Source organism: Salvelinus fontinalis, chromosome 39 (assembly GCF_029448725.1).
Source record: "Salvelinus fontinalis isolate EN_2023a chromosome 39, ASM2944872v1, whole genome shotgun sequence".
NCBI lineage: Eukaryota > Metazoa > Chordata > Actinopteri > Salmoniformes > Salmonidae > Salvelinus > Salvelinus fontinalis.
Window position 1 is genome coordinate 5931381 of NC_074703.1, and position 15000 is coordinate 5946380.

Sequence of the window (15000 nt, forward strand, 5' to 3'; positions counted from 1 at the left end):
CTTCACCACCACCACCACCACCACCACCACCACCACCACCACCACCACCACCACCACCACCACCACCACCACCACCACCACCACCACCACCACCACCACCACCACCAACACCACTACCTTCATCTCCTTCTCTACCTTCACCACCACCACCACCACCACCACCACCACCACCACCACCACCACCACCACCACCACCACCACCACCCCTACCTCCACCTCCTTCTCTACCTTCACCACCACCACCACCACCACCACCACCACCACCACCACCACCCCTACCTCCACCTCCTTCTCTACCTTCACCACCACCACCACCACCACCACTACCTCCACCTCCTTCTCTACCTTCATCTCCTTCTCTACCTTCACCACCACCACCACCACCACCACCACCACCACCACCACCACCACTACCTCCACCTCCTTCTCTACCTTCACCTTCATCTCCTTCTCTACCTTCACCACCACCACCACCACCACCACCACCACCACCACCACCCCTACCTCCACCTCCTTCTCTACCTTCACCACCACCACCACCACCACCACCACCACCACCACCACCACCACCCCTACCTTCATCTCCTTCTCTACCTTCACCTTCACCACCACCACCACCACCACTACCTCCACCTCCTTCTCTACCTTCATCTCCTTCTCTACCTTCACCACCACCACCACCACCACCACCACTACCTCCACCTCCTTCTCTACCTTCACCTCCTTCTCTACCTCCACCTTCACCACCACCACCACCACTACCTCCACCTCCTTCTCTACCTTCTCCAGCTCGCTCCCCTAATCCCACCCACCTATGAAAGTAACACCGTCACCTCCACCTCTCATAAGGCAGATCAAGTCTAACTCCTCCCAGGGGAGTCTGGAGCCAAGGAGAGTGCCTTGCTGGTACTGGAGAGCTCTTAGTGTCGGCTGGGACTTTAAAGTGCGTACACCTTAGAATTTAGAATAAGCTATATGTTCTCATAAAGGAAACACAGACACAGTCTACAATCACAATCAATCACGCGTGCGGCACACACTTCAGCGTTCGTACTTCAAAGTGACAACTCTAAACACACTAAAGCCCCGAAAACATACCTTGTTTTGGGCGTTACAGAGGCAACCTGGCACGACCTCAGCTAGCACGGCCTTAGTGAACCTTCTGATCCCATTATACCGTAGAGAAACCATCGGGCTGTGGAAAAAAGCAGCGATATGGGATATGAAGTACGAGAGATGGTAAACTGGGGTCCATACAGAGAAACACCAGGCAGGGTGAGGTGCAGACCTGTAAGGGTGTGAATAGAGACCTGGCCTGAAACACAGCCTGGGTGATGATGTCAGACAGCTAAATTAACAGGGAGGCCTGAAACATAGCCAGGGTGATGTCAGACAGCTAAATTAACAGGGAGGCCTGAAACACAGCCAGGGTGATGTCAGACACAGCTAAATGAATAGGGAGGCCTGAAACACAGCCAGGGTGATGTCAGACAGCTAAATTAACAGGGAGACCTGGCCTGAAACACAGCCAGGGTGATGTCAGACAGCTAAATCAACAGGGAGGCCTGAAACACAGCCAGGGTGATGTCAGACAGCTAAATCAACAGGGAGGCCTGAAACACAGCCCGGGTGATGTCAGACAGCTAAATGAATAGGGAGGCCTGAAATACAGCCAGGGTGATGTCAGACAGCTAAATTAACAGGGAGGCCTGAAACACAGCCAGGGTGATGTCAGACACAGCTAAATGAATAGGGAGGCCTGAAACACAGCCAGGGTGATGTCAGACAGCTAAATTAACAGGGAGGCCTGTCCTGAAACACAGCCAGGGTGATGTCAGACAGCTAAATTAACAGGGAGGCCTGAAACACAGCCAGGGTGATGTCAGACACAGCTAAATTAACAGGGAGGCCTGGCCTGAAACACAGCCAGGGTGATGTCAGACAGCTAAATTAACAGGGAGGCCTGGCCTGAAACACAGCCAGGGTGATGTCAGACACAGCTAAATTAACAGGGAGGCCTGAAACACAGCCAGGGTGATGTCAGACAGCTAAATTAACAGGGAGGCCTGGCCTGAAACACAGCCAGGGTGATGTCAGACAGCTAAATTAACAGGGAGGCCTGAAACACAGCCAGGGTGATGTCAGACAGCTAAATCAACAGGGAGGCCTGAAACACAGCCAGGGTGATGTCAGACAGCTAAATCAACAAGGAGACCTGGCCTGAAACACAGCCAAGGTGATGATGTCAGAGGCAGCAGCAACTAGTCAGAGAAGCAATGAGTTAAAATACGAGGCCCAAATGGCACCCTATTCCCTATTTAGTGCACTACTTTTGACCAGAGCCCTATTCCCTATTTAGTGCACTACTTTTGACCAGGGCCCACAGGGTAAAAAAAAGTATGGAGGGAATAGGGTGCCATTTGGAACACAACCCTGTTATCTGTTCTGGCTTGAAGTATGAACAGTCATTCAGGTGATGACATCTCATTTCAGCTAGAATAGAATAGAACAGGTAAAACATTTGTAAATACAACTCCTATCTATCACATCTCTTTAGAAAGATAAAGACTATTCTATAGACCTTTCCCCTCCACCATGCACATATTAGTTAGTATTATCAAAGAGCCCCCGGTTTCCTGAGCAAACAGAACAGATCCATCTATATATTTATCCTGTCTGTCTTGAGCACTTTGGTAAAGTTGCAATAGACTGTTCTGTACTGAGCCAAATCATGGGGAATTGGTTGCATGAGGGAGCACGTACAATGATAGGGTTACATTTCATTTAAATTCCAGTCAATCAGTAAGCACACCAAAATTATAATTCCAATTCTCCCCAGTGAATTTAAATGAGGAAAATGTGGAATTACAATATAGAATTTGGTTTGCTATCTAAATTGACTGAAGTTGAAATGGAATTGACCCCAACACTGGCTCTTACAGTACTGTATGGGAGTGCGCGTTATGAATGTGAATTACCATCTGTGACCAGTAGAGAGCGACATTCTCATGACTGAGTGAGCCTGGGAACTTGAGTCCAACGCTTCCATATCAATGGTAATCCAGAACAAACACATTACTGCCATCTTCAGACATGGCGCCAACAGAATATAACAAGCTAACCAGCTAACAATTTTTCCACCACATTATAATGTAAAGAGTACAACATGATCATTGTATTGTACTGACTTTATATGTGTGAAGATCTAGTTATCATCATGGCTCCTTCTCTAGTCTCTCTCTACTAGAGGTATCATCATGGCTCCTTCTCTAGTCTCTCTACTAGAGTTATCATCATGGCTCCTTCTCTAGTCTCTCTACTAGAGTTATCATCATGGCTCCTTCTCTAGTCTCTCTCTACTAGAGTTATCATCATGGCTCCTTCTCTAGTCTCTCTCTACTAGAGTTATCATCATGGCTCCTTCTCTAGTCTCTCCAGTAGAGTTATCATCATGGCTCCTTCTCTAGTCTCTCCAGTAGAGTTATCATCATGGCTCCTTCTTTAGTCTCTCCAGTAGAGTTATCATCATGGCTCCTTCTCTAGTCTCTCTCTACTACAGTTATCATCATGGCTCCTTCTCTAGTCTCTCTCTACTAGAGTTATCATCATGGCTCCTTCTCTAGTCTCTCCAGTAGAGTTATCATCATGGCTCCTTCTCTAGTCTCTCTACTAGAGTTATCACCATGGCTCCTTCATTAGTCTCTACTAGAGTTATCACCATGGCTCCTTCACTAGTCTCTCTACTAGAGTTATCACCATGGCTCCTTCTCTAGTCTCTCTACTAGAGTTATCACCATGGCTCCTTCATTAGTCTCTACTAGAGTTATCACCATGGCTCCTTCATTAGTCTCTACTAGAGTTATCACCATGGCTCCTTCACTAGTCTCTCTCTACTAGAGTTATCACCATGGCTCCTTCTCTAGTCTCTCTACTAGAGTTATCATCATGGCTCCTTCTCTAGTCTCTCTCTACTAGAGTTATCACCATGGCTCCTTCACTAGTCTCTCTCTACTAGTTATCACCATGGAGCCTTCACTAGTCTCTCTCTACTAGAGTTATCACCATGGCTCCTTCACTAGTCTCTCTCTACTAGAGTTATCACCATGGCTCCTTCTCTAGTCTCTCCAGTAGAGTTATCACCATGGCTCCTTCACTAGTCTCTCTCTACTAGTTATCACCATGGCGCCTTCACTAGTCTCTCTCTACTAGAGTTATCACCATGGCTCCTTCACTAGTCTCTCTCTACTAGAGTTATCACCATGGCTCCTTCACTAGTCTCTCTCTACTAGAGTTATCACCATGGCTCCTTCTCTAGTCTCTCTCTACTAGAGTTATCACCATGGCTCCTTCTCTAGTCTCTCTCTACTAGAGTTATCACCATGGCTCCTTCACTAGTCTCTCTCTACTAGTTATCACCATGGCGCCTTCACTAGTCTCTCTCTACTAGAGTTATCACCATGGCTCCTTCTCTAGTCTCTCTACTAGAGTTATCACCATGGCTCCTTCACTAGTCTCTCTCTACTAGAGTTATCACCATGGCTCCTTCTCTAGTCTCTCTACTAGAGTTATCACCATGGCTCCTTCACTAGTCTCTCTCTACTAGAGTTATCACCATGGCTCCTTCTCTAGTCTCTCTCTACTAGAGTTATCACCATGGCTCCTTCACTAGTCTCTCTCTACTAGAGTTATCACCATGGCTCCTTCTCTAGTCTCTCTACTAGAGTTATGGGTCTGTGGGAGTTATGAGTCTGAGCTCCTAACACCTCTCCACTCTGTGTCAGAACACAAATGCGTGTTCTGAGTGATATATGAGTGTTGCTGGCCCAAATACTTTCAGGGCCCATATCCATAACCAGTCTGAGAGTAGGAGCGCTGATCTAGGATCAGATCCTCCCACTGTCCATGTAACCTTAATCACTATGACCTAAAAGACACAACCCTGGTTACCTTCCTGGACCCAGATCTCTGTCTGTCCCTGGTTACCTTCCTGGACCCAGATCTCTGTCTGACCCTGGTTACCTTCCTGGACCCAGATCTCTGTCTGACCCTGGTTACCTTCCTGGACCCAGATCTCTGTCTGACCCTGGTTACCCTCCTGGACCCAGATCTCAGTCTGACCCTGGTTACCCTCCTGGACCCAGAACTCAATCTGACCCTGGTTACCCTCCTGGACCCAGATGTCAGTCTGTCCCTGGTTACCTTCCTGGACCCAGACCTCAGTCTGACCCTGGTTACCTTCCTGGACACAGATCTCAGTCTGACCCTGGTTACCTTCCTGGACCCAGATCTCAGTCTGACCCTGGTTACCCTCCTGGACCCAGATGTCAGTCTGACCCTGGTTACCTTCCTGGACACAGATCTCAGTCTGACCCTGGTTACCTTCCTGGACCCAGATCTCTGTCTGACCCTGGTTACAATCCTGGACCCAGATGTCAGTCTGTCCCTGGTTACCTTCCTGGACCCAGATCTCAGTCTGACCCTGGTTACCTTCCTGGACACAGATCTCAGTCTGACCCTGGTTACCTTCCTGGACCCAGATCTCAGTCTGACCCTGGTTACCCTCCTGGACCCAGATGTCAGTCTGACCCTGGTTACCTTCCTGGACCCAGATCTCAGTCTGACCCTGGTTACCCTCCTGGACCCAGAACTCAATCTGACCCTGGTTACCCTCCTGGACCCAGATGTCAGTCTGTCCCTGGTTACCTTCCTGGACCCAGATCTCAGTCTGACCCTGGTTACCCTCCTGGACCCAGATGTCAGTCTGATCCTGGTTACCTTCCTGGACACAGATCTCAGTCTGACCCTGGTTACCTTCCTGGACACAGATCTCAGTCTGACCCTGGTTACCCTCCTGGACCCAGACCTCAGTCTGACCCTGGTTACCTTCCTGGACACAGATCTCAGTCTGACCCTGGTTACCTTCCTGGACCCAGATCTCTGTCTGACCCTGGTTACCTTCCTGGACCCAGATCTCTGTCTGACTCTGGTTACCTTCCTGGACCCAGATCTCTGTCTGACCCTGGTTACCCTCCTGGACCCAGATCTCAGTCTGACCCTGGTTACCTTCCTGGACCCAGATCTTTAGAAAACCGATAACATCCTGTTTGGAGCGAGCGGTCGCATTTGCATTCGCTCTGCAGGTAGTATAACTTTTCATTACATTTCATTACATTTCATTATAGTACAACGGTTTAATTTGTCTAACCTTAGCAATTTCTTCTTAGCTAGCTACTTAGCCGTCTGTGTATAAAAGATAATTGCGTAATTATCGTATTCCGTCGTCTATCGTAGTCCACACTGCTATCTGCCCAGCAGCTAGCAAACGTCCACCGTCTACCGAATAGTAGTATAACTTTTCATTACATTTCATTATAGTACAACGGTCTGATTTTCATTTTCATTACAGTACAACGGTTTGATTTGTTTGATCTTAGCTAGCTACATAGCCGTCTTTGCATCAAACATAATTGTGTAGTTATTGAGGTTCGCCAGCCAGCTATTTTCGCCCTAACGTAACGCAACGTAGCCAACACTGCTAGCTAGCCAGCTTGCCACCGAATAGCAGCATTGTAGAAACGAGTGCATTACAACGGAACGACTTGATCAGTGTAGTGTTGGCTGACTACACAGTTGTCTTTGCTATCTTTGATTTGTATTTGTTCGATCTTAGCTAGCTACTTAGCTGGCTACATAGCCGTCTTTGTATCGGTGATAATTGTGTAGTTATCAAGGTTCGCTGAGGTTCGCTAGCCAGGTATTCTCGCCCTAACGTAACGCAACGTAACGTAGTCAACCCTGCTAGCTAGCCAGCTAGCCACCGATTAGCAGCACTGTAGAAACGATTACGTTACAACGGAACGACTTGACTTGTGTAGTGTTAGCTAGCTACATAGTTTTCTTTGCTATCTTTGTATCTAAGATAATTGTGTAGCTTTGAGTAATTATCGGTTAGCTAGCCAGCTATTTTTCGCCTGCCGCGCTGCCGTCCTCCTACCTAGCCAACACTGCTAGCTAGCCAACTTCTACCGAATAGCAGCACTGTAGAAACTTACATTACAACGGAACGACTTGTTTAGCGTAGTGTTAGTTAGTTGTCTTTGCTGTCCTTGTATCCATGATAATTGTGTAGTTTAGAGAAATTTAGTGAAATTGTCGAGGTTACCTAGCCAGCTTCACTTTCAACAACGTAGCCACTGCTAGCCAGGCTACTTCACCAGCCAGCAGTACTATATCATTTTAGTCAATAAGATCTTGTATTTTATTTTTATTTTTTTGCAACGTAAGCTTAACTTTCTGAACATTCGAGACGTGTAGCCCACTTGTCATTCTAATCTCCTTTGCATTAGCGTAGCCTCTTCTGTAGCCTGTCAACCATGTGTCTGTCTATCCCTGTTCTCTCCTCTCTGCACAGACCATACAAACGCTTCACACCGCGTGGCCGCGCCCACCCTAACCTGGTGGTCCCAGCCCGCACGACCCACGTGGAGTTCCAGGTCTCCGGTAGCCTCTGGAACTGCCGATCTGCGGCCAACAAGGCAGAGCTCATCTCAGCCTATGCGTCCCTCCAGTCCCTCGACTTCCTGGCACTGACGGAAACATGGCTCACCACAGATAACACTGCTACTCCTACTGCTCTCTCTTCGTCTGCCCACGTGTTCTCGCACACCCCGAGACCTTCTGGTCAGCGGGGTGGTGGCACTGGGATCCTCATCTCTCCCAAGTGGTCATTCTCTCTTTCTCCCCTTACCCATCTGTCTATCGCCTCCTTTGAATTCCATGCTGTCACAGTTACCAGCCCTTTCAAGCTTAACATCCTTATCATTTATCGCCCTCCAGGTTCCCTTGGAGAGTTCATCAATGAGCTTGATGCCTTGATAAGCTCCTTTCCTGAGGACGGCTCACCTCTCACAGTTCTGGGTGACTTTAACCTCCCCATGTCTACCTTTGACTCATTCCTCTCTGCCTCCTTCTTTCCACTCCTCTCCTCTTTTGACCTCACCCTCTCACCTTCCCCCCCTACTCACAAGGCAGGCAATACGCTTGACCTCATCTTTACTAGATGCTGTTCTTCCACTAACCTCATTGCAACTCCCCTCCAAGTCTCCGACCACTACCTTGTATCCTTTTCCCTCTCGCTCTCATCCAACACTTCCCACACTGCCCCTACTCGGATGGTATCGCGCCGTCCCAACCTCCGCTCTCTCTCCCCCGCTACTCTCTCCTCTTCCATCCTATCATCTCTTCCCTCTGCCCAAACCTTCTCCAACCTATCTCCTGATTCTGCCTCCTCAACCCTCCTCTCCTCCCTTTCTGCATCCTTTGACTCTCTATGTCCCCTATCCTCCAGGCCGGCTCGGTCCTCCCCTCCCGCTCCGTGGCTCGACGACTCATTGCGAGCTCACAGAACAGGGCTCCGGGCAGCCGAGCGGAAATGGAGGAAAACTCGCCTCCCTGCGGACCTGGCATCCTTTCACTCCCTCCTCTCTACATTTCCTCTTCTGTCTCTGCTGCTAAAGCCACTTTCTACCACTCTAAATTCCAAGCATCTGCCTCTAACCCTAGGAAGCTCTTTGCCACCTTCTCCTCCCTCCTGAATCCTCCTCCCCCTCCCCCCCCCTCCTCCCTCTCTGCAGACGACTTCGTCAACCATTTTGAAAAGAAGGTCGACGACATCCGATCCTCGTTTGCTAAGTCAAACGACACCGCTGGTTCTGCTCACACGGCCCAACCCTGTGCTTTGACCTCTTTCTCCCCTCTCTCTCCAGATGAAATCTCGCGTCTTGTGACGGCCGGCCGCCCAACAACCTGCCCGCTTGACCCTATCCCCTCCTCTCTTCTCCAGACCATTTCCGGAGACCTTCTCCCTTACCTCACCTCGCTCATCAACTCATCCTTGACCGCTGGCTACGTCCCTTCCGTCTTCAAGAGAGCGAGAGTTGCACCCCTTCTGAAAAAACCTACACTCGATCCCTCCGATGTCAACAACTACAGACCAGTATCCCTTCTTTCTTTTCTCTCCAAAACTCTTGAACGTGCCGTCCTTGGCCAGCTCTCCTGCTATCTCTCTCAGAATGACCTTCTTGATCCAAATCAGTCAGGTTTCAAGACTAGTCACTCAACTGAGACTGCTCTTCTCTGTATCACGGAGGCGCTCCGCACTGCTAAAGCTAACTCTCTCTCCTCTGCTCTCATCCTTCTAGACCTATCGGCTGCCTTCGATACTGTGAACCATCAGATCCTCCTCTCCACCCTCTCCGAGTTGGGCATCTCCGGCGCGGCCCACGCTTGGATTGCGTCCTACCTGACAGGTCGCTCCTACCAGGTGGCGTGGCGAGAATCTGTCTCCTCACCACGCGCTCTCACCACTGGTGTCCCCCAGGGCTCTGTTCTAGGCCCTCTCCTATTCTCGCTATACACCAAGTCACTTGGCTCTGTCATAACCTCACATGGTCTCTCCTATCATTGCTATGCAGACGACACACAATTAATCTTCTCCTTTCCCCCTTCTGATGACCAGGCGGCGAATCGCATCTCTGCATGTCTGGCAGACATATCAGTGTGGATGACGGATCACCACCTCAAGCTGAACCTCGGCAAGACGGAGCTGCTCTTCCTCCCGGGGAAGGACTGTCCGTTCCATGATCTCGCCATCACGGTTGACAACTCCATTGTGTCCTCCTCCCAGAGCGCTAAGAACCTTGGCGTGATCCTGGACAACACCCTGTCGTTCTCCACCAACATCAAGGCGGTGGCCCGTTCCTGTAGGTTCATGCTCTACAACATCCGCAGAGTACGACCCTGCCTCACACAGGAAGCGGCGCAGGTCCTAATCCAGGCACTTGTCATCTCCCGTCTGGATTACTGCAACTCGCTGTTGGCTGGGCTCCCTGCCTGTGCCATTAAACCCCTACAACTCATCCAGAACGCCGCAGCCCGTCTGGTGTTCAACCTTCCCAAGTTCTCTCACGTCACCCCGCTCCTCCGCTCTCTCCACTGGCTTCCAGTTGAAGCTCGCATCCGCTACAAGACCATGGTGCTTGCCTACGGAGCTGTGAGGGGAACGGCACCTCAGTACCTTCAGGCTCTGATCAGGCCCTACACCCAAACAAGGGCACTGCGTTCATCCACCTCTGGCCTGCTCGCCTCCCTACCACTGAGGAAGTACAGTTCCCGCTCAGCCCAGTCAAAACTGTTCGCTGCTCTGGCACCCCAATGGTGGAACAAACTCCCTCACGACGCCAGGACAGCGGAGTCAATCACCACCTTCCGGAGACACATGAAACCCCACCTCTTCAAGGAATACCTAGGATAGGATAAAGCAATCCTTCTGCCCCCCCCCCCCCCCCCCCCCCCCCCCTTAAAAGATCTAGATGCACTATTGTAAAGTGGCTGTTCCACTGGATGTCATAAGGTGAATGCACCAATTTGTAAGTCGCTCTGGATAAGAGCGTCTGCTAAATGACTTAAATGTAAATGTAATCTCAGTCTGACCCTGGTTACCCTCCTGGACCCAGGTGTCAGTCTGATCCTGGTTACCTTCCTGGACCCAGATCTCTGTCTGACCCTGGTTACCCTCCTGGACCCAGATCTCAGTCTGACCCTGGTTACCTTCCTGGACCCAGATCTCAGTCTGACCCTGGTTACCTTCCTGGACACAGATCTCAGTCTGACCCTGGTTACCCTCCTGGACCCAGACCTCAGTCTGACCCTGGTTACCCTCCTGGACCCAGATGTCAGTCTGACCCTGGTTACCCTCCTGGACCCAGACCTCAGTCTGATCCTGGTTACCCTCCTGGACCCAGATGTCAGTCTGACTCTGGTTACCTTCCTGGACCAAGAACTCAGTCTAACCCTGGTTATCCTCGTACAGTAATTATTGCCAACCACAGAGTACTGGAGCCAAATGAGGATGGGTGATGTGGTGGTGAATGTTGTGTGATGATAAATGCCATGTAATACATCAGCATCTCTCTCTCTCTCTCTCTCTCTCTCTCTCTCTCTCTCTCTCCTAATGACCACCCGCCCGCCTGCCTGCCTGAGTTTTCCTCGAAACAGCATTTGTTGCTCAGGCTAATTCAATTATTCAGGACTCACAATTTGAGAGCACTAATTTAGCGGAACTTCTCACTTCAAATCAAGTCAAGGACAAAACAGAAATGTATGTTGTCATTTGCTTTGTGGTGGGATGGTTTACATCACATTTAGATACGCCAGAGAAAGGGAAGGGAAAGATGGTTACTACATGTCATCCTATTAAAGTATCCTTGTGGTCGTAGAGACAATGGTTATACTGGTATTATTACATCATATTAAAGTATCCTTGTGGTTGTGGAGACAATGGTTATGATGGTATTATTACATCATATTAAAGTATCCTTGTGGTCGTAGAGACAATCGTTATACTGGTATTATTACATCATATTAAAGTATCCTTGTGGTTGTGGAGACAATGGTTATACTGGTATTATTACATCATATTAAAGTATCCTTGTGGTCGTAGAGACAATGGTTATACTGGTATTATTACATCATATTAAAGTATCCTTGTGGTCGTAGAGACAATGGTTATACTGGTATTATTACATCATATTAAAGTATCCTTGTGGTTGTGGAGACAATGGTTATACTGGTATTATTACATCATATTAAAGTATCCTTGTGGTCGTAGAGACAATGGTTATACTGGTATTATTACATCATATTAAAGTATCCTTGTGGTCGTAGAGACAATGGTTATACTGATATTATTACATCATATTAAAGTATCCTTGTGGTTGTAGAGACAATGGTTATACTGGTATTATTACATCATATTAAAGTATCCTTGTGGTTGTGGAGACAATGGTTATGCTGGTATTTGTGTCGTAGTTGTGGTGTAGTTCAGTGAAGATAACGTGTGTCTGGAAGGGTCGTTTCCGACTTCAGAGAACAGAAGAGACTGGGTTGTGTGTGTGTGTGTGTGTGTGTGTGTGTGTGTGTGTGTGTGTGTGTGTGTGTGTGTGTGTGTGTGTGTGTGTGTGTGTGTGTGTGTGTGTGTGTGTGTGTGTGTGTGTGTGTGTGTGTGTCTGTGCGCAGACCCAGCCTCTGCCCTCGGACCTCTCTCACCAACCCCAGTACGGCACACCACACAGCTCACACATAACCAGCCGCTCTGATGCTCTGGATTATCCCTCCAGTCCTGAACACATGACCCTGTCGAAATGGCTTTGTGTTTCATAAGTAGATAATGCCCTGCACAGTTCAACACTTTGTTTCCTGTGTTTCAATAGAGGAGCATGGAGGAATCCCCTGCATAACACCCTACTAGCTCCTAGGTGTGATTACAGAGCAGGTCCTGTTTCCTGATCCCCAGAAGCTCGTTACTAGTATAATGCTGGGGTTAATCTGAAGGGAAAACAACAACATATTGTGTTAAGGCCAGTACTGTCACGCCCTGGACATAGAGAGGCTTTTATTCTCTATGTTGGGTAGGCCAGGGTGTGATTAGGGTGGGAATTCTAGTATCTTTATTTCTATGTTTTCTGTTTCTTTGTTTTTAGCCGGGTATGGTTCTCAATCAGGGTCGGATGTCTATCGTTGTCTCTGATTGGGAATCATACTTAGGCAGCCTGTTTTGCCACCTGTGTTTTGTGGGTAGTTGTTTTCTGTTTACTTTGTGCTCCTTACAGAACTGTTTCCGTTTCGCCACGTTGTTATTTTGTTCAAGTGTTTTGGTTAATAAAAAAATCATGAACACTTACAACGCTGCGCTTTGGTCCGATCCTCATTACGACGAGAGCCGTGACAAGTAATCACAATCAACTTCTACAAGTTCAATTTGGACACAAATGTTATTTATTTAAAAAAAAAAATATTACATTTTTTCTGAAATATTCTTTTAAAATACACAAATGAGGTGATATCTCATTTTTAAAAATGTGCATATAAATACATTTTTCTGGACACAGGATGAAGTTAGCCTTCATTTAAATGTTTTACTTTGTGAAGACACTGCAGGACCAGACTTTTACACAGCAGATTGTGGATCCATACTTTTTTCATCTTTCTATCTGTAAAATACTAAAGAAAGGGAGTAAAATGCATTTATCTTTTTATGTAATCCAGAAAAAAGAATGTAAAAAGATGTCTGAGTGTTGGAGTGTACCCCTGGCAATATGTACATTTTAAAAACAAGAAAATGATGCCACCTGCTTTACTTAATATAAGGCTTTTGAAATGATTGAAACTTTTTCTTTTGGTACTAAAGAATATTTAGAACTAAACACTTTCAGACTTTTACTAAAGTAGTATTTTACTGGAGTAACTTTCTATTAAGTTTTCTGTACTTTTCCTCAAGTATGACAGTTGGGTACTTTTCCCACCACTGAATATATCTAAGGATAACCACACCATGTCAGGTGAATATAAATTTTATTTAAAAAATATATATATTTTACAAGACAAGTCAGTTAAGAACAAATTCTTATTTTCAATGACGGCCTAGGAACAGTGGGTTAACTGCCTTGTTCGGGGGTAGAACGACATATTTTTACCTTGTCAGCTCGGGGATTTGATCTAGCAACCTTTCGGTTACTGACCCAACACTCTAACCACTAGGCTACCTGCACTAACAACTAGGCTACCTGCTCTAAGCACTAGGCTACCTGCTCTAACCACTAGGCTACCTGTTCTAACCACAAGGCTACCTGCTCTAACCACTAGGCTACCTGCTCTAACCACTAGGCTACCTGTTCTAACCACTAGGCTACCTGCTCTAACCACTAGGCTACCTGCTCTAACCACTAAGCTACCTAATCTAACCACTAGGTTACCTGGCCTAACCACTAGGCTACCTGCTCTAACCACTAGGCTACCTGCTCTAACCACTAGGCTACCTGCTCTAACCACTAGGCTACCTGCTCTAACCACTAGGCTAACTGGCATAACCACTAGGCTACCTGCTCTAACCACTAGGCTACCTGCTCTAACCACTAGGCTAACTGGCATAACCACTAGGCTACCTGGCATAACCACTAGGCTACCTGGCATAACCACTAGGCTACCTGGCATAACCACTCGGCTATCTGCCGCCCCAAGGTGGAGAAATCTAAGGTGGTAAAACAACACCACTGTGTGCTAATGGAACTATGACCCATGGTGGGGGAACAACACCACTGTGTGTTAATGGAACTATGACCCATGGTGGGGGAACAACACCACTGTGTGTTAATGGAACTATGACCCATGGTGGGGGAACAACACCACTGTGTGTTAATGGAACTATGACCCATGGTGGGGGAACAACACCACTGTGTGTTAATGGGACTATGACCCATGGTGGGGGAACAACACCACTGTGTGTTAATGGAACTATGACCCATGGTGGGGGAACAACACCACTGTGTGGTAATGGAACTATGACCCATGGTGGTAAAACAACACCACTGTGTGTTAATGGAACTATGACCCATGGTGGGGGAACAACACCACTGTGTGTTAATGGAACTATGACCCATGGTGGGGGAACAACACCACTGTGTGTTAATGGAACTATGACCCACGGTGGGGGAACAACACCACTGTGTGTTAATGGAACTATGACCCATGGTGGTAAAACAACACCACTGTGTGTTAATGGAACTATGACCCATGGTGGGGGAACAACACCACTGTGTGTTAATGGGACTATGACCCATGGTGGGGGAACAACACCACTGTGTGTTAATGGAACTATGACCCATGGTGGGGGAACAACACCACTGTGTGTTAATGGAACTATGACCCATGGTGGGGGAACAACACCACTGTGTGTTAATGGAACTATGACCCATGGTGGGGGAACAACACCACTGTGTGTTAATGGAACTATGACCAATGGTGGGGGAGCAACACCACTGTGTGTTAATGGGACTATGACCCATGGTGGTAAAACAACACCACTGTGTGGTAATGGAACTATGACCCATGGTGGGGGAACAACACCACTGTGTGTTAATGGGACTATGACCAATGGTGGGGGAG

General features: G+C 47.9%; 1 protein-coding gene across 1 annotated transcript in view; it reads left to right on the top strand.

Moving 5' to 3' along the window:
- Nucleotides 1-818, top strand: part of LOC129838351 (basic proline-rich protein-like) — a gene marked incomplete at its 5' end in the record, with an annotated part of 1899 nt that extends 1081 nt beyond the window's left edge. Inside the window, one exon of the mRNA XM_055905290.1 lies at nt 1-818. This exon is cut by the window's left edge and continues 1081 nt beyond it. Within this exon, the coding sequence (XP_055761265.1) occupies nt 1-818 (818 nt within the window).
- Nucleotides 819-15000: the final 14182 nt, after the last annotated feature.